A 25082-nucleotide genomic window follows, 5' to 3' on the forward strand; every position below is an offset into this window, starting at 1 on the left:
TGAATCCTTCAATGCTGCAATCTCATAGAACATGCAGATAGATAGATGCCAGCCATATTTAAAAAGAGTGTTTGGTAATGCAAACTCCTGAAACGAGAAAGCACTTAAGGGAAAGCACTTTAAGCTTTAATGTGCAAAGCTGTGACTTGTATGATGATGGCCATATGAAAAAYAAAACATGATTGCTGGTAACCACAAATATTCCTCCATTAAAATTGCCTTTTTGGTCTCAAAATACAAACAAAATTAAAACAAAAATCTTTGATTAAAACAAAATCTTTCTTTCCATTTAAAAGTGACATGTTCCCATATATAGCACATGCAGTCCTATGCACTTTTTATTAATCATATAGCATTTTCCTCCTACTGTGTTACTTGCTAACCTAAACTGTTTTTTTCTCCAAACCAGTCTTCCCTCTCAAAAGTAATATGGGATCCTCCCTCTGGGACTTGTCCCTTCAATAGATCAACTACTCTGGTTTCCCTCATTTTGTTTGTGCTCCTTTAGATTTCAATTAGTTGCTGTACTCACTTGTAATGTTCTTTCCATTATTCACCCTTAGTCCTTCYGGATTTCTCTCCTCTTCCTGATTGCCAAGAGAAGTGACAAAGAGGTAACAAAAAGAAGAGCAGGCTTTCAGAAGGGGACTGAACAATCTCAAGAGTCCAATCCCACCTGGGCTTTGAAACTTTCCACATACCTTCAGTGTTGCAGGAGAAGCCACTCATTTGTCTTGTTCTGTTCTCTTAGAGCCTTGTCTGTCGTGTTCTGGCTCCTCTGGTCCTTTACCCTACATTTGACCATTACAGTATGTTCCTGGTCTCTTCTACACATCCTTAATCCATCTACCCTCAATTAGTATTGCCGTCAGATTCCTCATTCAATACACCATTACTTTAAAAGAGAATATCATTATTAAAATACTCTGCTGCCTTTTATGATAGCAGGCAGCATCATAAGTATTTTATTTCTCCCTTTTCGTGTCTCCTCATCAAATACCCATTAATCATTATTAGACCAAATAAGAAATTTTCAGACATTTTTAAAGTGCTGATTTGTCCCAAGTGAGGCTGCATGATTAAGGAGCAGTTCTGATGATTTTTTAGTCCAAAGAGCCCCCCTATCTTTTTATTTCCATAGCTGTGTTCTTAGGATCTGTCTGCCAGGAGGCCAGGAGTTTGTTTTGGAGAAATAGCACTACCCTTGCCCTGTGCTCCTTTCTCAGACACTGCTGCCTACCATCAGAGTCAGGACGCTGAACTAGATTGACCTTGCCTTGTACTATCTATAATCTCTCCATGATATTTTAATATCAAAGGAGTTCAATTAATCTCAGAAATGAGGTGGTCATAGGCCAAAATAAGGCCTATTATTTGCACAGGAACCAGATTAGTTAGGTCTAAAAACATCCTCAGGACCTGCCGGGTAGTTAGTGTCTAATTACAGGTAGATCTGTAAGGGTTCAAGGGCTTGAAGTCAGGTTTCTGGCACTGATTTGGTTAGCTGGCTCTCCTCAGAAGCATCTTTCTCTTACGACACTTTGTGCCATAGCACTCTTTGGCCTCCAGGTGAGCTGTCAGTTCAGTCACCACACGAGTCTTTTCTAAGATCCTAATGCTATTTTGCTTTTCCTGTGTGCTGGATGAAGTAGTTGAGTAATCCTACCAAGCAGAAGGAAGCATGGCAAAGCTACACAGGACATCATGTATCAGCCAYATGTTGTTACCCATGACAGCCACATGTTGTTGAACCCGTGTTTGTTACCCTCCCTGACCCCATACCAAAAAGGATCTCCCTTTCCTCATTCCCAAGGAATAACTTCTTTTGCTCAAAAAAAAAAAAGTGCCAGAACCCAAGCCCATGAGTCTCTGATAAACAGTTTCTCAGTTTAGGGTATTCAAAGACTCACACTTTCTAAGCCTGGCCTTGGGAAAAAAGGCTGCATTCTCCAGCATTAAAACCAGGATTCATTTTGGCTTTATTCAGAGCCATAAAGAAATATACTGAACTACACATATCTCAAGTCCTATATATGAACTAATTTATAAGAAAATAATTAGCTYCACAAATCAGACATCTGCAATTCCTGGAGATTTTTTTTTGTGACTTGCCACATAAAGACATTCACTAGAGTGGAGCTGTGAACTCTGGAAATTTAGATAGACTAAACCCCTCTGCACAGCAGTCAGTCTGTGGAAGAGGAGGTAGCATTGTAAATCAGCTTCCAAAAATACAGTTCTCCTGTGGGAAGACAATGTGGAAGAACCATTTCAAGGGAGTATCAATTAATCTCTCTAAGGGACTATTAAAATAATCATAAGTAGGTTTTAAGGTTGAGTATCAGATTCAGTGTACCTACATGCTCCCATATGAAGACTCATATGGWCAAGATAAGTGACTAAAACCAAACAATCATAGAGTTAGATGAAAAAAGAGTGGGTGACAGGAAAATTCGCAACTGGCGGCCAAAGACCAGCTCTTTCCTAATGCGACTTTTCTGTTCTTAAAAAAAAAGACCTGACTTAAAAAAAACCCCAAAGCACTAATGTCCAGATGAGCACCACTTTGGGTTGTTTTTCTCTCCTATTCTGGTACTTTACTCTCTCTGTAATAAACACAGTACCTGCCTATCACAATTTTACTCTCAAAGCTTCTTCAATGCATCTTTCTCCTTCCCTTCATAAGATGCTCTTGCCAAAAAGAAAAAGTGGTCACACACWTTTTGTGGCACCAGAGTACTGCTAACTCCTAGGCCACCTCCTCTGTCCCCTCAGTTCACAGAGTGGCTTCTACAGATTGGGAAGGCCATGCTAMGGTACCCACATAGACTCCCTAGAACTTTTAAGAATACTTCATGCTAACTAAAGGTACTGTCATGGTCCAGCTACATACCTTAAATTTGTGACTTAAGGCAGAGCTGAGTAAGCAAACGGTTTTAAAATATTCATCAATACATGTTAGCATGCTTTCAAGATGGTCAGTCCTGTATTGACTGTGACATGCAGCTGAAGCCCAGACAGACAGACAGGTGCCAGGTATATTTCCCTTTTTAGGCACTGCTCTGGTAATCCTACAAGGCAACTGTTATAAAATTCTGAGGTCCGCTAAGCAGACTCCAAAGCACCAAAGATTAAGTTGAAGACTACAAAACTGCCTTTCCCCACAATCTTGGTTGTAGATCCCTTGGCTTTTACCATTGGAAACAGTATCCCAAATACAGCTAGTTTTCTTTTAAGCTCCAAATGAAGTCAGCTCAGAAAAGAAAAGGAAAACCCCTCCGCACAGCAAGTGAGAAAAGGAAAGGGAGCCTTATCCTTTCTGCCCACTCACCTGCCATCACACATCATGGGCTCAGAAACCTACACAAAACCTAACCATGCACTAGCAAATCACAGCACAGGCATTAGCAAAACTTAATTTTAAGACTGTACACTATATCATCTTTAAAAGCAGGATAAAGAAATGAGGTCAGAGGTTTGGTCAGTTGACTCTTTTCAGGCAACTGCATTTTATCCAATTGAGTTAACCTCACTGTAGAATGCTATCTGGAACGAAAGACATTTTGTCATAGACTGCTCTTTAACCCACTCTGTTGGAGCAACTCTGCTCAGCTTTTTTTTTTTTTTTTTTTTTTTTTTTTTTTTTTTTTTTTTTTTTTTTTTTTTTTTTTTTTTTTTTTTTTTTTTTCAGACTGAGGGAAACCAGCATCATTTCATACAAAAAACTTAACAGAACCTCTTCTGGCAACACACTAAAGCAACTGCTAGCAACCAGTTCCAGGTAATTTCCTAGAAAAGCATCAAAAACTCAGTCCTCTACAAACCCTCTGAGAACAATTATTTGGCAATAAATAGCAGAAGACAAGCCCTAMAATGTAACCTTCATGTTCCTGGGATATAGGCTAATGATATTCCCAGGAGTGCACCTTGGCCAGAAGGCAGGCAGCCCTTCCAGCACATATTATAAATCACAGTCAGGTATCCCATGAGATCATGCTGTTCTAAAGGAATATGGCCGGTAAAGTCAGGGACGAGGAGGGTCAAAAGTTTTCTAAGGGCCTTCTGCTGTAACGTAGCTAATCCAAGAGTTAACAAGCTYCTAAACTATCCAGCTAAGATTTTCTGACAGGAATATAAAGCTATCATTTTAAATAACACCAGGCTGCTTTGAGCAGCATCCTGAATTACCAGTATTTCTAATCCAGGGCTCTATCTTACAGCTTTTCTTGTATCCCCAGACACACGTGACTGCTAAGTTCATTACAGGGTCAGGGMCTCAATGAGGTTCTGGATTTTATGAGTTCATTTTCATACAAAAGAAATTAGAACTGCCTGGAAGTTCCTCTATGAGACAAGGCATCTACACTTATTTGTCCTGCTTCATGTACCAGCAAAATAAGAGGTCATCCTGGTTTGAAAGACCAATGTCTGGCAAGGAAGGCAGGAACCTCCTTTGGAATAGAGAATACAGCCCCCCTTCCCTCCAAATYATGATAACTTTGAAATTAAGGGGCTTTCAGGCAATGATATGGAGAAAAGGAATAACATTTTTTTACTAGTATGTATAACAAGGCAAACAAACAACAATGACAGCAACAACAACCAGASCAGAGACCCAGTGATAGCCTGTTCTGGGCTGTCCCACGCCCTCCCCCAAACAGCAGAGAGGCAGAGAAAATGAACCAGTAAGCCCAGTCACCCTGCCGAAGAAGAAAGAAACAGCAAACTGTTTTAACAACCCTACTATCATAGACAGGATAGTGTTTCTGAAATTAAATAAGAGCTGTTTGCTGTGTGACAACAGTGTGCTTGTCTATCAAACTTGAAGAATTTATAACCAAAAGTATCTTTAAAAAGGAGTGAAAACAGGCATGCACTTCAAGCACAAATCTTGCAYCTTCAAAACAGAGAGGATTGTCCACAATATTTAGAAATTTTTTTTTTATCACTGGTATGTTCCAGAAAGGAAAGTCTCAGATATGCTAGTGAAAAACTACACCAAAACCAAAACAACCACAAAACACTTGAAAAATAAGCAATTACTCAAGAAAATAATGTCATAACTGATCAGTTTTMAAGGAAATTAATGCAAAGCATTCAGATGGCCAATCCTTAAATTAATACTTAAACCCAGCTGTTTTTCCTTTATCCTCTCTTCTCTGAAGCCGGTCTCATCACAAAAGCTGACTTTTTTTTAAAAAACTCCAGAGTAACTAACTTTGGCAATCCCTGTCCATGTTCTTCGGCTTAACAAGATGAGAGTTTGTACCTAATGCCGTGGTTTTGCAACCARCAATAAATCAGAAGCAAGTTTTAAGTCTGTTGTTTATTTGAAGCACCCTTATTATGAGGAAACATTTCTGGTAATATTTCCCTTTKTTCCTTTGTAGTTCTCACTTGCTGATTTATAGCTTTCCCTATATGCTTCATGCATTTGTACAGATCTCAAATGCTTTCATATACTTGAAATACTTCATCATAATGATGCAGAACATTACTGTAACTTTGAAAAGTCTGGCTTGAACCTGACCTGCACTGGCAGCAGATCGCAGCTTGTGGTAACCCACATGAAATGAGCTGAATATCTCCGTCTGCTTCCAAGTGAACGAGGGCTGCTTTGGAGAACGCTACCCCAGATAACCCCCAAACTGACAGYCTGGGAAGGAAGTGAATGAACATGGGTGCTGAGTCACTTTTCACTTTCTTTGCTGTGAAAAGGTAATACATCCACAGAAACCTATTTGGATACTCAGCAGCAAAACTCGTGAAGATACCCCTCCATCTCTCATGCCTTTCTCCTCCTCAGCACGCAAACTATTACTGGTGTGCTGGGGGACCTCACGGGAAGCTTGCACCTTCCGGGGACAAGAAGCTTGCACCTTCCCTTTGCAAGACAGCTAAATGAAACCTTGCCAGAGCCAAGGGCTGGTGTGCTCCCATCACCCACAGCCAACAGCACTTTGGGCCCAGTCTACTGGGGAATAAACATCTGGAGATCAATGGTACCTTGGAGCCAGGGCTGGAAACAGTCCGCAGTCTGACACAAGAAATGGAAGAATTTGGTTGGAATGAGTACTATGGCTTTAGCRGGAGGCTGTGGCTTTCAGTCAGAGTGCAGGAATGAAGAGTGTGAAGTGCAGGAGCTGGAGCAGCCCACCCTGTGTGGGCTGCAGGAGAAGGGCTGGTGGAGCAGAAGGAACCTGCCTGCACACATGCACAAGGGTGGGCTGTCAGCTGTCTCATGCTGGGATGCTAACAGGGCTTTTTCTTGGATAGTATCCAGAACAAGTTTGAACAAAGCAAAATTTTAAAATGTTTAATAAATACCAGCGGTAAACACTGTGCTCTTCCAGAATGTGTTCTGGATTTTAAGCATTTTTGCTGAAATTGAAATTTACTTTCCTTCTTTGGTCAAGTTTGTTAAACTAATGTGAGGAGCCATTTTAATCTTGAKTTGCCTCAACAATGGTTGTTAGAGGCATGTGGAGGGGGAGGGAGAGTAACCTATGGCTTACAGGAGGCAGCCAGGAGATGGGGGAAGCCTTGTTGCTGGGAAAACTTGCCTGGCAACACCTCACATGGGACAGGCACTCAACAGGAGACACTGCACCCCCCATAGATGCTTCTCCAATGGGGTGGTGGAAGGTCTCCACYAATGGACAGCATAGGAAAGTTGGACTGGACCAATGGTTTCTAGTCAGCAGGTGGACTTTGGGAGAAGCCTGGGGCCATAAAACATAACTGCACCACAAGYTTTGGGGCCATGAGTTTTGGGATCTGGACTTTAGGTGGTCTTTACTCTGCTTTTTGCCACTAACTTTCAGCTGGGACTTTGGGGCCTTCCTGGCTTCTGCCCACGTATCAGCCTTCCCTCCTGCTGGGCATTTGGCAGGATGCCGGCTGCCCTCAAAGCCTCGAGTGGAGTGTCTGCCTTGCCCCGCTCCTTCACCGGCCCCAGCCGCTGCCTGTCCTGCCTGAGCCACCTGCCTGCCTCTGATCTCGCCCGCCACCGCGATCCTCTCTCCGTCTCCGTCCAGGGTCCTGGACCTGTCCAAGTGTCCACTCCCTGTGTGTCCAACAGCCCATCGCCATGGGAGCCGCTTCTCTCCCGGAGCTGCGCCCCTCCGGCAGCAGCGCTCACCCCTGTGGCGTGGACATCAAAGGCACACTGATGCTGCTGGTGGTAATGCCCGCTCTCTCCCTCTGCCTGTCTCTCCCCCCATTCCTTTTCCATTTTCCTTTCTCTTTTAGTGTCTTTCCCAGCCCTCTTTATTGGGCAATTACTTCTTCTCAATTTTTGTGGCCAATAAATGGTTCTCAGATACAAAGTTTGTCTTGTTTGACTTCATTTTGTTCTGGACCATCCATTTCAAAAGAACTCCTCGCATTCTCCACGGTTGGAACGCGACAACTAACTTATTGCTTTTTTCTTCTGGAATCACCTCAGAGATTCTGTTCATTCTAGAGAATATAAAACTTGAGAACACTCCTTAGAATTAATAAAAGAAAATCTATGAAACAGTGTTCCAATTAGCAATAAAGTTCCTTATTGCAGGGACCAGGATCTCTTAAAATCCTAACAAGTCTCTATTTAAAAATGAAGAGATTTAAAGCTGGGTAACAATACATTGATTTCCCCCTTTCTGCCCTTTAAATATTTTTGGAACCACATTTTTAAGGATAGAGGAGAAGTATTTTCTTTCAGTACTTTTAGCAGTCTGATGTTTTATCTGAATTGGAAATTGCATTTCATTCCTGTCTTCTCTTTTTTTTTCCCCAAGCCTTTACTGTGGCTGCATCTGCTGAAACTGGGGGTGTAAGAGAGGGAGAAGTGTGATTTACACTGGTGGTGCTTACTGCTGAACTCACTGGTGTTGTGTGAGGTAAAGCTAAGCATATATACTGCCTTAGGACTGGGATTGAGTATAAGTATATGCCTCAAGACTGGGATTTTTCCATTAGACATTTAGATCTGCTGATATTTTGGATCACTAGACCATACTCTCTTCAATTTTTGTTTGTGTTTATTTTTGGTTTTTGTTTGGTACTCCCACTCCAAAACTTAAASGTTATTTATATATCACTCTGACAAATACAATTTTTCTATATGACTATCCATATGGAATTTTACTTTCATTTTTTCCTTTTTCCCTGATGCTTCTGTTTCAAGTATTTGATTGTTTTTTTCACTTCTGATCTTCAATTTTGTTCTATTTTTAAATCCTCTCATTTAGGTTTCATTTTAATTCTTCCAACACTAATACCTCAAGATCTTTTTCTTCCCAGTGCATGTTTCCCTCAGTTTTTCTCCGTAGATTGCATRTATGCTCTCCCCAGCTTCCAGAAATTAGCACTTTTATTCTTGATTTCCAAGTGACAATATTAGTAATTAATTTTCTGCAATTATTTGTGATCACGAAGTTGACAAAAAAGGGCTCTTGAAAGCTAGATTTGTCTGTGAAACTTTATGCTTAATATAAACCYAACTCTTATCTGCTGCAATCTGCCAGGCTATTGAACGATGTTGGGAGGATGGAACAAAGAACTTGGTAATGGTTCTCWTAGAAACAAAAGGTATCCTCCCAASCACTGAATTGCTGCTAATGGCACTGGCCCCTTCTAAACCAACTACACTTTATGGAGATGAAATGCCAGGCCAGGAGCTTTGTGTGGTCTGTGAATTTATGGACTCACTCCACCTCCACCTCCTTTCTAACTCTGATATTAATGAAGATTGTTCCTACTGAGAAAAGGAGATATGTATTTTATTTCTTTCAAAGTCTCAAATCAGAGATTCTGTTCTGTGTTTCTCATTTCTCAAATCTATAGGGAAGCCAATAGCTCTAGGCTGATAACTTTATGCATTCATATTTTATGTCAATGAATATAGGTTGGAAAGTGATAAAAACAGAGCTCTGAAAATCAGCTTCTTTCTTCTACTACRGAATCCAAGTAATTCCACCAAAAAATCTAAACCCCTCTTTTAGTCCTTTCTGGGACTGTGTTGTATTTACTGAGGAGCTCTTCAGTCACTCTGGGAATCAGACTTCTGAAAATATAGTAAAAAAACTGGCTGCTAAAGTCATTTAGGAGAACAAGAGGTTCTCAGACTTCTGAAATTTTAAATTAGAAGAATTATGTGTATCTCCATGGCTACCAGATTAGTTCATGAATATCCTGGCAGATTTCTGGTAGCCATTTTGGACGGTTTGGAAGATAAACTGCTTAATGAAAAGACTTGTGGCCATGCAGGCTTGCTGGGGAGACCAAGGGAGGTTGGACCAAATRATCCCATCAGTGGTGCCTTCCAGCATTAACCATTCTGAAGGCTGTATGTATTTGACCATCAGTTAGAAGGGAGAACTTGTTACTGCACCATCTTGTTATCTGATCTTGYTAAATTTGCTGATGTCAGAGTGTCTTGGTTTGAGACAATGTTTTCAGAGAAAAACATTACAGAGTAAATGTTTCTTCTGAAGTGAAAAAATTGATAATTTTTCCCCACCAATATGAAATAGATGTTCGGGCAAAAGTGAAGAGAAAAAAWAGTAGTTTATTAACAAAACACAGTGCCACAATGCCCACAGGACAGATAAAAAGTAACTGTTAAATATTTAAAACTCAGGAACACACGCCACCGCCTTCCCCACAGCTGCACAACCATGCGGTGCAGAGAAAAAGATGGCGGCTCCCATCCCCGGGAAAAAGAAACAAAAGAAAAGAGTCCACACGGCCACTCTGGGTGACCGTGGAAAAAAAAACTGATGATAGTCCTCCCTGTGGATGAAACAGAGGGCTCGGAGTGTTTTTCTGTCACCGACTTGGCTTCTTCCAGAGTCCRGGACGAGACAGAGTGGCACCGCTTGTCCCTGCTGGCCGCTGAATTGCTCCAGAAGAAAAACCACACGAGTTGGACAAAAGGGTGGCGGTCCTGGGAAAGCTGTTTGTCCAAGCTAAAAAACTGACCTAGCTAAATGGCAACAACGTAACTCCCCTGTATGCAGCGAGCAGGACCTCCTGCAGTGGTGAGCTGAGCTCAACAGCCCATGAGCTGAGCTCCAAAAGCCAACGGCTGTGTGGCAGCCCCGGCGTTTAAACTGCCAGCGCCGCCCCTGCCCCTTCTTCCGGGTCGCATTTAAAGGCACAGACGCCTTTTGGGCATACAAGCCAACGGAATAGGAATACAGAATTGGCACAAAATCAACCTAAGACACAGAGTTGGAGATCAACAGAGTGGTCATTTTAGTGCCTTGGGATATGGCAATCATGGATCTGTATATCTCTGTGAAACCTTGACTTCTAGCATGCAGGTATTTCACTGTGGGGGGAGGAAAAGTGGTGGTGCTGCTGAAGGGAAGGCTTCAAGTATGTGTTTGCTTCCAGAAGCATCTTTGGATGTTTACACAGACACACAGGACAGAAAAGGAGAACCTTTTCAGAAAGCTCAGAGCTTGCTTATGCCATCTGCACCTTCAATGCACCGTGGGTGCTCCACCCTGCACACAGAAGATGAACTACTTGCAAAGGGGATTGGGAGAGAGATACAAATACTGTCTTAAAGATACACAACACTAATGCTCAACCTGCAAGCAATAGACAGAACACTTTTCAGGTAGGGCATTCTGAGCTTTTGGAGGTTGGTTCTTAATCCAGTGAATAGCTGCAGACGAAGATTCACTTGCATGTGTTGGTTTTTGAAAAAAGGGGGTTAAAATAGTTACCCAGGGTCACAGCTGAGGTCTGGTAAGAAAGAACCAAAGCTTACTAATTTCARTGGCAGATTGTCTCTAGTTTATCTACAGTGGTTTAAGATTTTAATGTCCCAGCAGCTGCACTGTTTGAGAAGTGACAAAATGGGATCACTGTCTGGGATACAGCTATGTTTATCAATTTAAAGTGTTAAATACGCTGTGTCCAACAGCCAAGGTGGGGGCRGGGGAAAGGAGTTGGATGGAGGCATCCCAGGACATCCACAYCCATTGTTACCGTATTCTTCTGTTMCAGAGYGAGAGATGYGAGCTGGTAGTGAAGGTAAGGTCACCAAGAGACAGTTTTGCCTCAAGCCACCACAGCAAGGTTTGGYCTCAGGCTTCCAGAACTGGACTCTGTCTGATTGAGTTAATCTGAACTGACAGTAACTCTAGCTCTCAATGCATTACTGATATATACAGCAAGGTCAATGTATCATGAAATTACATATAAACCAGATAAAGACTGTATTCTAGTTATATACTTCAATAAGCAATTAGAAAAAATAATTGTCTTGCAGTGTAAGTGATACCACCTTTAGGTTTATTCCATAGCCATTCTGTTCCTGAGGGTAAGTCATGGTTTTAATGACACAGAACTGGGAAGAGGTTACCCACCTAGGATTTAYAGATCCTGAGTTTCAGATGGATTATTAAACTAGTATTTCCACTTTAGAAAGTTCAGTTAGCAGGTAAARCTTACGTATATATTAAGTAGTTTTCACTACTTTTCATATTTTCACTATCTTGTGTAATCTTAGCCATGACTTCCTTAAGTGAGCAGATCATTGATCCCAGCTTTCTTATGCTTTAAGTCTTTAAATGCTTGAATAATTTTATACACTGACCTGTGTGTTGTCAGTGTGTCTGACAAGCAACTGATCAGTAGCCATGGCTTAAGCAGTTGTTGCTCCCTGTGGAGCTGTGCAAGAATTTATGTGGCTATCCAGCAAATGAGAACTCATCTCACAGAGTACACATTAGTACTTTCTGGCCTATTTGTATTTCCTGGGTTGTTTTTCAGGTTGTTTCCCTGGTTCATTGTATGGTTTCATGAATTCTTAAATGATATAGCTCTGAATGTCCAAACCAAAGGCTTTATMAGGATGCTTAAGTGCCTTTTCCTGCTAAGTCTCCTTTATTTTCATCTATATGTAGTATYTATTAGAATCAGTTTAGCATGTTGCCGTTTTCCCGCTCCTTAGGGCTCTGCATGTGATAGCTGCTTGTCTTCCAGTCCCACAAAGCGAATGCCCTTACCATGTTTTCCTTGCAAACACCTTGCAGCTTCCCACTAGCCATTTCACTCCAACAATCTGAATGGGGTAACATAATAAAGCTACATTTATCTGCAAATTATGACTGATGTACTCTGTTGAAGGGATGCAATTTCTGTTTCAGAGCTGAAAAAGGGATTATATGTCCAAAAACACCGTGGGTTTTTTTTTTTTTTTTTAATCCCCTCAGCTCTGTCAGCTAGTCTAATAAATGATAATGTTTCCTTTACCAAGCCCTGCTTTTGCTTCCTTGGTGTGCCTCCATGTGAATGGAGCACAACTGGAAGATAGTTCAGCAGGCATCTGCAAGGCAAGCCAGTGACGGAACAAAAGCCTCTTCTTGAAGGATTGTGCCGAAAGTGGCAGGCTGCTCCTCAGTGGCAGGTCTGTGTTTCCTCAGCCCCTGTCAGTTGTTCTTACACTGTCCCTTCTGTTCCACTTGCCCAGTTCACAATCACTGGTTGCCACAACCACAAAAAAAGAGTATTTTCTAACTGAATCAGTTTCCTCCTCAGATCCTTTCATGGCCGTGCCTTGGGTCATGGCAGAGAAGATGATAGAAAGAGAGGTGATGCCTTTACTTGTCCTGGCACAGTGCCATGAAAACTCACCAATGCAAAGTATGTGTTACTGCTCTTAGTTTGAATTACTGTGTCTAAATAGTGCAGTAGACAAACACTTCCTATTTCTGCATTTATGCCATATCTAAATAGTTGCACTGGCAAAATTTACAAGTGGAGGAGTGGTTTTGATAGCTTATTTTCTCAGTTCCCAAGAATGAAGAATACAGCAAAATGTCAACTGTTCCCAGTAAAATTGGCTGAACTTCAGCTTTTGACAGTCTAACAGTCTATTGTGGTCTGAATATTTTACATTTATAGCCAACATGCAAAGTCTCTGAGCACAGATTAGATTTTCATTAATGCAGCTATCTAACTTCTTGCCACAGTGCATCAAAATCCCCTATCCCTCATGAGAGAATCAAATAGGAGTTCAATTTCTTTCTTATTCTGAAGGTAGAGAAAATGTTTCTGGGCTGTGTCTTAGTTCTGTTTCTTTTTTCCCCCTCTTAAAATAACCAAGTATATTTTTATTCCAAAGCAACTTACATTTTACAATAGTAAGTCTACAAAACATATTCTGTTCAGTGTCTCTACTTAGAGTTAACTTTATTTAAAYATGGAAATTAATTTAATATCTGCAAAGTTGAATCTTATATTTAAGTAATAAATGAAATTCATGAACCTGGAAAAACAAGCTAGCCATGCAATTAACCCTTTGAATAAAAACCCACTGAGATGAATGAGAATTGAGGTGGTGCTTATGCTATAACACTAGGCTTAAGCCTGTGCCATTTGTGTTAGTGGAGATGAATAAATTGTGAATGAAGATCAGTCCCCCAGACCTTAACTTGATTCCCACTGAAATTCTGAAGTTAACCTGGGCAGATAACAGGGTCAGACTTGTAAARTAAAATCCTGAACATGTAAATGGGACTTTTTATGGAAGATTATTTTCTCCATTACTATCCTACTGTAGACTTAAAGGGACAGTGTTACATTAGTTCACCAAATGTTATCTTCACAAGCAGGTGGTCTAGGATTTTTTTTTAAACAAATGAAGATATACATTCTGAAGAAAGTAGAATAATTAGAAGTGCTTAAATTGATTTCTAYATTCAGGTTCATTTTGGTTTTAAATATTACTTAGTGAGTACAGTAACATTTTCATGCCCAAATAATCTTGACAGATAATYGGAAAGAAAGTAGTTCTGCTACTGAGCTAGGACTGAGCTAGGAGGATTTTTCTAAGTATTAAAAGGTACTATATCATGCCTCATGTACACTGATTAAGGGCCATATATGATCATTCAGGTTTATAGCCTTTAGTTCCTTCTCTCATGCCAAGGCTAACTASTTCTGTGTCATGGTTGACAGCTTTGTAAAATGCACTTTGGGCTTACTTTTCTCTGCTGTGGCCTTTATATCCTTACATTGCATGTTATGATATAACAAAGAACAAAGTAAGAGCTCTTTTTAAAGGTTAGCTTCACAMTACTGGTACATAAGTATAATTCTAGTGTTCATCAGTCCCATTCAATTACAATTGTCCAAATGCCAGTCTGAAACCTTGTRTTTTCCTCATGTATCTCTATTTTTAACCATCTTCTAGATAACAACATTATCAGRGGGCCTCCCTTAAATATTAAATAATTACCAAGTAATCTTTTGCTTTTTTAAGAACAGCAAAATTAACCKTCTGGGACATATCAAAAACCTGTGTCTTTGAGTATCCTTTCTTCTAATGAGGCATAACGCAAGTGCTCAGTGGAGAACTACACAAATTACTATCTTAAATACTCTGTCTCTCAGCCTCCTACAAATGGTTTGTGATTCAAGGATTTCCTGAGTTAGGGATGTTATAGAGTATTTCCATGTCTTCAGTACCACTCACAGGTTTTTCTTCTTTTCTTCTAAGTGTGAAAATTCAGTGATTTGATAGTATGTTATTGGGGATTTTTCTGGCATGGTATTGAGACATGCAAAGAACTTTCTCAAAAGAACAGAGAAGGGAAGAATGGAGTTTTGATGGCACTGATGTTTCCCAACATCATTGCTTTTGCCTCTTGCGAGAGAAATTCCACTGACATCTTGTCAGTACTCCAGAAGTCCCCCATTTCCAAATTTCARGCTGCTGGCTGACTGTTTCTAGGCTCCAGAGAAAAGTCTTGGGGATGGAATGCAAGGTCTTCATTTGAGGAAGCAGGCTTTCTTTACCAGTAYGGGGCCTTTGAGCTTGGCTCACCATTCAGTGGCAAGCCCCCGCTGCCTCTGGAGCACGGGCAGAAGTACTCATGGCAACCCATGTTGCTAGGCAGATGGATGATTGTGTTTTGTTCCTGCTACCGYGTTCTTGGGGATCCTGGCTTCATTTCCAGATATAATTAATGGTAATAAAATCTGAAGGTTAAAATAGATGGATCTCTAGGGTCATTTCTGTGCCTGGGTGGGATGGGGAACAACATCCTGGTACTTACATATAAAAGAAAGACCATTTTTTCCACTGGAGCTCTTTAGGCATAGTCCCAGAGGCTGAGCATTGCCGGGAGCTTCCTGACACTGAAGAATATTGCTGCAGTAAAGAAATGCTTCATTTTTCCTAGCAACTCATTTTTAATGTATGTTCAGTCACTTCTCCTCAAATGCGGCTTTGTTGAAGCTGGACAGGAGGAGCTAAAGATCCATAGGATCATAGCTGTACATGAGCAGTAACATATATTTGCAGGACAGTTCCAAAGCTGTCCCGTGGACTGAGAAGGTTTTGAGATGCTGCATTTTACTTACAGATAGCCACTGAGGCTTTTCCCTCTAAAAGAACATCTCTCCCKTCCTGCCTTCCTCTTTATTTCTTCCTCTCTTCTAATTGCATGGTCCAACTTCCTGGATCTGCTGATTGAGATGCTTGTCAGATCCCTTTCTAAATTTCTTAATAGGGCAGAATACTATTCACTTTTTGATGGATTGTATTTTTACTACCTCTGTGACTCATATCTACTCTCAGTGAATGGCAGAGCCCGCACAAGGTAGAAGGAAGATGTGCAGTAGGGAAGGGAGGGCAAGACTTGGATCCTTTTAGCACCGGTGAACTCCAGGTATCAAGGAATCATATGCTGACATTTTATTTAAGAGATCAGATTTTGGGCTTCTAGGTTTGCTATTTAATTCATGTACTTTTTGCTGTTCTGTAGCTGAGAACAGGAAGACCTTTACTTTCAAAGAAAGCAAAATTATGACAGATAAYGTAATATAAATATACCAGCAGCCTGAAAGAGGTCACTGGTAGAGGAAATAAGGGAGGGCATCCCTATATGTCTGTCTCTGCCCCCTCTGTTATGTTCTCTTCATCTAGTTCAAGCACAGGATCAAAGCCTGCAGTTACAAAGAGAACAAGCCAGAGGAGAAGCTGTCTTCCCTCCCACACAGCAAGGAACGCGGTAGCTGCTCTCAGTGTAATTTACCTAAATTCTGTAGGGAAAGATACAGCATAGACAAGGAATGATGGAGTCTTTTTCTCATTTTTATCTGGTTGCTGTGTATCATTTGGGTGAACAGCTAATGTTTAGAATATACTCTGTTTTGAAGAGTCCGTTTCTGAGTCATTGAACTCAGCTGCTCATCCCAGAGGAAGAGTGGAATGAAGGTACACTTGGGTCATTCATGTCACATAGGTGAAAAAGGGTACAGTGACATGGAAACAAATCCCCAACAGCACAGCTGTAACCATTTAGCTGCAGAGGAGCTATAGGTACAGTTCTGTTACAGAATCATAGCTATCAATCTACTTTCTCTGTGAAGGACAAATGATTTCTTTGTGCCTTCAGTTATATGGTCCCCAAGGACCCACAGAGGGAGTCCTGTAGTGAAGGTCTTTGGCAAATGCTCAGAGCAAAGATGTGTCAAGATGCTTGCAGCCCTGAAGCCAGGGGAGGACACAGCTTTGTAGGATGTTATTATACCTCCCTGAATTGCTCTATCTCTTACATCACTTCTCCCATTTTAGACCTGTTTTTTAATTGCTGAATAACATTTCTGAACATATGCACAGAAAATATGCAAAATGTGTGATTGGACCCTTATAGCTGAGAGCAATGTATGTGATGAAATTAGGAGTGGAGGTAAGGGAGCCTTATGTCTTTGAAACTTCAGTGGATTCATGCTTTATATCAATAATGCTGGATTCTTCCATAATTTTCCTGAGATATATTCTGACATTTTTAAAATGAAAAATCACAATTATAAAAGGGTATGTTCTCTTCAGAGGAGTTCTGTAAATATCTTGCATACAGCAGCTGATATTTCAAGCTGTTGAATTAGTAGTTCTGGGTTTCCTTTTGTACTTGTCTGTGCCAAAATGTGATTAGTTGTTTCAGCCCACTCATACCCTTGGTTTGAGATATCTGTGCATTAAGTTAGAAGGGAAACAGCTATGTGGTTCAGGTCCAATATCTGATCTGCATTATAATTGTTAACATTCTTTTTCCCTACACAGATTTTTCAAGATATGCTRCCAGGAAATGTTAAAGCAGTGAGATCTCATTTTGAAGTGCTTTCTCATTCTGTATTTTGTTCTGCTCTGGCAGACAGGCAAGACACCAAAGCCCTGTGTGTCAGGAATTGGAAGAATAAGGAGAAACAGGTGCTGACACTTGGCTGCAAGCTACCACAAGCAAAAGGCAACTCCAGGCTGGAGCAGACAATGCAAATGAAGCACTTTGATTTACAGTAATTGTCCTGAATGGAATCTCAACAACACAGGCAGGACAGTGCAAAATGCTGTTTGTTGAAATTTGTATGAGCTTTAAGTCGCTGAAGATTCTGCAGCTAGGCTAAAARTATCAAACTTAACAAGTTTGATATAAACATTCAGGATTTGAACAAGGCCTTTATATATTCAGAACAACACTTTCCCCAATGATCTATTGTAGCAGTTCATAAGGGCCAGAGACGGCATCTACCACGGGATGTAGATGTTGTAGTGTAAATGATGCGTCATAGCTGTGGGTACTTCACTATTTCCCCTTTCTTCATCAGCTTTTACACACTGCTTTTGTTACCATCCCTCTTGGAGGAAACAGATAAGCATCTGTCAGATGGTTATGAGGAAAGCCAAGTGCAAGCCCTGGAGAAATTGCTGGGAAAATGTYAAAGGTGGATGCCCAGGTGGAGTTACTGTCACAGTTAACATGTCACAGTTGCAGTTCATTCACTTTAATTCAATTCCACTATAAACACACAATAATCTCAATAAATATGCACAATATGCAATATTTGTATTTATTTTAAAACTAAGAGTTATTCATCTTTTGGGCATGAATTTGTCATGGAAAACTAAATAACTAGAACAGGATTTTATTAAGCTTTTTTAGGGATATGTAGTAAACACTTTGAAATAGTTTAGCATTTGTAGAAGAGCTGTAAGTATCCTATGCTGAATTATCTAGAAAAAAAATACAAGAAAYCTAATGCTGGGCACAATATTCAAGAACATGAAATTCCTCATTTGGGGTAGGGGAGGGAGGATATAAGAAAGCTCCATCCTTGCCAAAACAATGCTTTTCACAGTTTTGTCCAGCTTCAAACATGTGATGACCCACCACCATAGACCTATGATGAGGAAAGACAAGCTTTCTGTGTGGAGGGGTTAAGGGAATAAGAAATAGRACCCCTGTAAGACTAAAAGATAAAGGCCTTTCCTTCAGCTACTGCATCCTCTAAATTTGTCTGCCATGCTGTTCTCACCAAAATTCCTGTGAGCAATTTAAGAGGAAACAAATCTKTACTCCTCCTGTAGTAAAACATGTAGTTTGAAATCTTTAATTACTTAGATAACCTTTCAGAGGGATCAGCTTTGTTAGAGAGCATGATCAGCTATTTTCCCAACAGAATAAAGATGTATACTTTTGGGTATCTATTATACCCTCTTTACTCTGGACCATGTTCAATAAAAAATGCAAAAATAAGTGGCTGAAAGGCAAATAGCAAATGTTGAAATGTTACTTGAAAGTGATTTCTTTTAAAGCAAAGAAGCCCTATTTGGGCCCAATGGGTTTTTTGGTTTTTTTTTGGGTTTTTTTTTTTGTTGTTTTTTTTTTTTTTTTTTTTTTTTTTTTTTTTTTTTTTTTTTTTTTTTTAATTTCAGGCTTCCATGAATATTGAGAACATCATTAACTGTTTGAAAGGTGGAAACGAGTGTGTGAGGAGGAGTCATCCACACGAGCTTTGCGAAATTGAACATCTGACAACCTAACACCTGCTGTGGTAAGGAGAGGGTTTTAGTTCTAGGAATTTCATAAATATTTATTTTCTAGGAATATATGATTGCGTCTTGTCAGAATATTAATAGTTGTGTTTTTTCCTACTTTCACAGTTGTTTTAGAGTCAGAAGAACCAGGCATTGCAAGCCTGTCTGCTAAAACACGCAGCTAAATTTAAACTACACAGTTTTATCTAATATCACCAAGACAGAATATTTTAGCTGGTTCGGCGTGATGGTATTTAGAATAAAATGTTCTTTCACTTTCCAAAGCTCAGACACATGGACATCTTCGCTGAGAAAACTGTATTTTTGAGAGAAATGGAGTCCTCGGAAGCGGCAGGTTTAAGGGGTTCACTCGATTCCTGCCTGGAAGCGGCAGGTTTAAGGGGTTCACTCGATTCCTGCCTGGAAGCGGCAGGTTTAAGGGGTTCACTCGATTCCTGCCTGGAGGCGGCAGGTTTAAGGGGTTCACTCGATTCCTGCTTGGAATGGCAGTGGGGTGCAGTGTGGGCCGTACAAGGGACCCGTTTTCCGCCTCTCTGGCACAGCGGGGAGCGACGCCCGGCACCCCGGGGTGCGAGGAGAGGCCCGAGCAGGCCCGCGTCGCCATGGTGACAGCGCGGCGCTGCGGCCATGGCGGAGAGTGCGGAGACGGCCGAGGGTAAGGCCGGGGCCGKGGCTCCCCGCCCGGAGAGGTGTGCGGACGGGCCAGGGGCCGGGCTCGGGGCCGGGCACCACCGAGTGCGGCCTGCCCGCCTCAGGCTGCCGGCGGCGGGAGAGGCGGCGGCTCCGCGGGCAGCCTTGGCCGGGRGTGGTGTCGGGGTGGCCCGCGGACACGCGCTGAGGGACACAGACACAAACATATACGTATACATGTACACAAATACGTATCTCTATATACATACACACACATGCGTATGTAGATACACGTGCGTGTGTATGTGTGTGTATATTGCGGTCTTCAGCGTCCTCATGAGGGGAAGTGGAGGGGGCAGACACTGATTTGATCTCCGCAGTGACCAGTGACAAGACCTGAGGCAGTGACATGAAGGTGAGTCAGGGGAGGTTTAGATTGGGTATGAGGAAAAGGTTCTTCACCCAGAGGGTGGCGGGGCATTGGAACAGGGTCCCCAGGGGAAGTGGTCACAACACCAAACGTGACAGATTCAGGAGCATTAGGACAGTGCTGTCAGGCACATGATATGATTTTCTGCAGGGCCAGGAGCTGGACTTGATGATCCTTGTCATCCTTTCCAATTCAGCTCATTTTGTGTTTTTTCATAGGTATATGCATATATCTGTGCATGCACATGTGTGCATATATATATATATATATATATGTATGTATGTACGTATATATGAAAGCAAGGTCACGTGCGTATTTACACACACACACAAAAATACATCCCCTGATTCCCCATCCCATTCAGGGTGGCCACACTGCTGCCTCCAGCTCAGGGCGAGAGGCTGCTCTCCAGCACTCCCKGCCACACGGGATGCCACTGACTGCCTGGTGGTGTTGGCAGCCTTACGGTGGTGATACCCCCGCACAGGGTGCATCCAGGCTGGATGGTGGTGAGGCCAACCCCCGTCATGGCATGGGGTGGCTGCTCGGGGCAGCTGGGATGGGTGAACCTGCTGCTGGCTGGTTGTGGCCCCTCACAGTCATTTCTGGATGCATTGGGTTCTCTCTGCCAGAAAAAAAGTAATCTGTGCTGCTGATAGCATTGTGGCTTATTTTTAAAGGCCAGTGTGTGTTCTACTTCAGGGASTGTTGCCAGAAGTTCTATTTCATAGCTAAAGGTAATTCCTTCTTCAAGGATATTCAAGYATCATTTAAAGAAAACGTATTTTCTGTAAAGTTCACAATATTGTGACTTCTGAAATCTGTCCTTTCTCTGAGTAAACTTGTGTGTATTGCAATGGTTTGCAAAGTCTGAACATTGTATTTGAAACAATGTGATCAATGGGTTTTGAAATATTTTTTTGGGAAAGAATGTATGCTACAAAATTCTTGTATAAATAGTTGCTGTRGATGATGCTAAATGACTAATTTGATTTTGGTACAAGTATTTCTAGCTTCACTTTGCAACATAGATATCTTGCAAAAAATAACAATGATATTGATTGTAGCTTCCTTGAGGACAGTTCTTAAAGTGGTTTTTTTTTAAATATTGTTTTTAATTTTTGTTTAGTTTTGTGGAAGCATATCTTTTGCATCTTKCCGGTGTTGCAAATGAAGCTGAGGCACAGTGCTGGCAGAGGTGGATAGAAGTGATGGGATAACAGCCTAGAATTCTGCTGAACCATCTGAGATGAGGGAAGTAGTATTGGGAAGCCTGGCTCCATATATTTTGGGCACCCATATGTATAATATTGAGATTTTGTGCCATTTTGTCAATCTACAGCCAGAAACTCCCGGAGAAAGAAGGTCGTGGGTTTTTAATTGCTCAATTAAAGACTATTAATACCTTTTTTTCTGTAGGTCCAAAGTACAAATACTTTGTAATTGTTAATTTTTATTATAATTATAATTATTTAATTAATTATTAAATTATTATTATATTATACTAAATTATATATTAATTATAATATATATATTATATAATAAATTATATAATTAATATTATATATTATATTATACTTAATTATTGTATTACTAAAGACAGACTCTCCTGTGTTTTTCTGCACTTCATGTTTTTTAACATTCTGAAAAACACTTTTCCCAGTAAAGCATTAGTTGTCACCTTCTAGAGGAGAATTGTACTGTCATTCTAAATGACCTTTACCCATAAACTCCATCCCTGGCCCTACCAATGGATCATGGAAAGTGACATACTGGACTTTAGTTTATTTGTAGAATGAGGACAGTAACTTGTGTCACACGGACAAGACGTCTRAGTCACCTCCTGTCATTCATGAGAATCACAGCCTGTTATTAGGCAAACCAGTTGCTTATTGCCCTGTGAAGGTGCCTCATTACACGGCTGAGGAAAGCCAGCACTCAGTGTCTCATTAACAGAAGCAATCCCCTAGGATTAAGTCGCTTAGACCACTTCAGAGTTACTATTAGCCTTCCTGCTGATAGCAGTTAGAGGGTTAATTAAGATTCCTGATTCTGGATTCATGCATCGATTATGCTTCTCTCCAACAAGTATTCCACATCTACCTAAGCTGCAGGTTTTACTTTATTGTGCTTCAAACTAATAGCATTAGTTGTATTGTCAAATAATTAGTCCTTAGGGTATTCTTCTCRGTTCTTTGTAGAACTGCAATTCCACCAGCTTTCCTGGAAAGGTTTCCCTTAGGTCCTATTATTTTCAAGTTCTGTCTTCTTCAAAGTTGAAACGCCTGCTTAAATGTTTTACAGATATACATGATGTACACTAGGAAAAACGATGAACGGTGAAATCCTGCTACCTCTTGTACATGTTACTTACATGAGTATTACCCTCTAGCTTATGCAAATGTTGTGAATAACATCTTGCATGTGAAAAGTGTTAATGGGATCATGCCCATACTATATGTAGCTGCTTATTTTATGCCTGAATTTATRTCCCTACACTTGTATTTTCAACAATGTTAATGTTTTTTCTTCATACCCATCTGATTACACTAGAATATTTGTTTAATCTTTTTCACTTTTGTACAATTCTTCCCATYTTCTATCATTCTGTTTCTTTCCCCTTTTCTGCTACTTAATTCAGTCTGTCTGTTCTTCCGTTTGCTCTCAGATGCTATCTTTGTGATTTGACATAACATGTCAGATTTTCTAAGTTTTAATACCTCTAATCTCAATACTGATGTTGCTAGAACCTAAAAGCAAAATGTCAGTGTGGTAGTGCTTCAAGTAAAACTAGACGGAAGACATATTTTTCTCCATCTGGGATTTAAGAAATTGCATGGAAGTACATAAAGGAGAAAATGCTCAGTATTCCTGCATCATTATGGAATGTTATGTAATTGATCGGTATTAGAATTTTTCAAAGACCATATCCTTCGTGCATATTTAAAATGCAATYTAAAAGTAATGAATTTTATTCCAAAAGTAAGTATATTGAATAGCCTGAGCTTCTGCTTTCTGCATTTATGCTTGTATGGAACCAAGTAAACAGTCCTGGATTACAGGTGTCCTCCAGAAAGTTACTTGATTCTGCTGTGAAGACCTATGGAGAGTAACTATTTGGCAATGATGGTTTTCTCTGGTAAATGATTAGYAGTTGTTCTGGGTAGTTTGAGTTACAGATGCAGGATGTAATCAGGCCTTACAAAACCTCTTCCCACCGTGGATGAAGACACACCATCACGTGGAGCTTGGGAAAGAYTTTTAACTCTTATTTTAGTATGTCAATACAGTTACAGTGTGCTCCATCATATATGTATGTCTGTCTGCCCCAGTTTGTTGCATGGCATGCTGCTGAAGTCAGAGATACTGGAGACAGCATTTGGTGAGAGCTAGTTACACATTCAGCTACTACCTTCTTGAAAAGAAGCAGAATTATGCTTTTCTCACCTGCCCTGCTGAATCTTCTCATGCCTGGAAGTAGCATCTATACCTTCCCTGTGCACGTCACCTCACCTGGCTTTGCCTGCCTTTTGCATTGCTAGATATACTGAAAATGTGCTATTGATGCTTATTCTATTTTAATGAAGTTTTGAGTCAAAGCTGAGAGAGCCTTGTAGCTGCTGTGAGCACTGTAGGCAATCATAACCATTAATTCTGCTTGGAGCACACTTAATTAACATGAGAGTTTCAAACCTGACAAAGAAAAGCACTTAAGCTGTGCACGACTTTGGGGAATCCTGCTGAAAGGAGTAACATGATGCAAATGATGCTTAAGCATGTGAGTTCTTTCAAGGGTCTTGATATACRGAGGATTTTAAAGTGTAGTTTTGAGATTTTCACAAATGAGCATCAGCATTTGAAAGATACTAAAATCTTGAATTAAACACAATAAACGTTTAGGCTAAAGTAGTCCATGAGACAAATTATCTCTAAGTTAAAAAGTGGCAGTGTTTAATTCATGGGGAAAAATCATAAAATTAGTATGATCTGTTAAAAATAAGTGGCTTTCATAGGGCTCAAGCAATATTTCAGCTCTAGAAGAAAATCTGTATATACAAGATCACTCAGAAAAATCAGTGTGCAGTTTTATCACAGTGGAATTTTTAGATGAACACTTYGAATATTTTTCTATCCTCCTGTTGACATTGCTGTAAGAAATTATATGAGGAGAAAAGTTTATAGCCTTTATTAGACTGTAATGCAATTTAACATGCACCCTGACATCAATTTGATTTATGTTTTAATAGTTGTACATATTTGAGAGTGAAGCAAAAAATAAGTTATGTCAATCTACCATGACAAACATGGGTTGTAGATCTGATCCTKTTGGCTATACTCCAACTGCAAAAATTGATCTCAAATGGATGTAGAATAGGTTATTGCAGATTGACAGTTTTCTTGTTTCCATGGTGCATAAAATGGCAGAAATTTTTCAGTTTGGCTCTACTGCTAGATGATTTATTGCATAAAAAATTGGATGGTATGCAGGGAAAAGGCTTTAAACTTTTTTGTCTTTTCAACAATGCCAACCAGTGAGCTCAAGAACTCCCACAAATTATCTTTCCAACAATAGTTAACATGTTATTAAGAATTTCCATGTCTACATATTAATTACTCTGAAATCTGAGGGGTTGGGAGGTTTTTTTCAGTGTAGCAGTACCTGWATTTTGTGTGAACAGATACTGCTTTGTTGCTATTGGCAATAAAATGTGTTGGGCAAAAGATTGTGGAAAGGAAATGATCTTTTGGGTAACAGAAAATGTGACATGAGCCTGTTGTCACAGCCTTTGTTTAGCCCCCAGCTGGGAGGTGGCCATGCAGACAGGGGTGTTGGTCACACCATTTCTCTGCCCTGGCCAAATCCTGCCATGGGGTCCAGCTGTGCTGCCGYTTTCTGCCTTGAGATTATGGCTGAGGTGGGGGAAGAAGCTGAAAATAGCTCCTACACATCCTGTGAGGTATTCCTAAGGGAAGCAGCAGCTGTGGCAGTGATGTCCCAGCCCAGCATGTTCGGAGGTGGGCCATGTTCTCAGCATGGCAGTGTCATGGGAATTGAATGGGACAGCCAGTGATGGGGTTTGGGGTGCTGCAGAGGTGGCGAGAGAAATGCAGCTTGCAGATATCCAGTGGGAGGRTAAAAGCTGTTGGCACAGAGAGGGGCTGGAGGTCCCAAAC

At 40.7% G+C, this 25082-nt stretch overlaps 1 protein-coding gene across 2 annotated transcripts in view; it reads left to right on the forward strand.

Moving 5' to 3' along the window:
* Window positions 1-19443: 19443 nt before the first annotated feature.
* Window positions 19444-25082, forward strand: part of EFCAB2 (EF-hand calcium binding domain 2) — a 31321-nt gene continuing 25682 nt past the window's right edge. For both annotated transcript variants that reach the window (XM_057389706.1, XM_057389707.1), the window contains exon 1: window positions 19444-19502. In XM_057389706.1, coding sequence (XP_057245689.1) covers window positions 19475-19502 — 28 coding nt within the window. In that variant the 5' untranslated portion in view covers window positions 19444-19474. The remainder of the gene's footprint in view (window positions 19503-25082) is intronic.

The sequence above is a fragment of the Malurus melanocephalus genome, unplaced genomic scaffold (assembly GCF_030028575.1).
Source record: "Malurus melanocephalus ecotype Western Australia unplaced genomic scaffold, MMel_1.1 scaffold_19, whole genome shotgun sequence".
NCBI lineage: Eukaryota > Metazoa > Chordata > Aves > Passeriformes > Maluridae > Malurus > Malurus melanocephalus.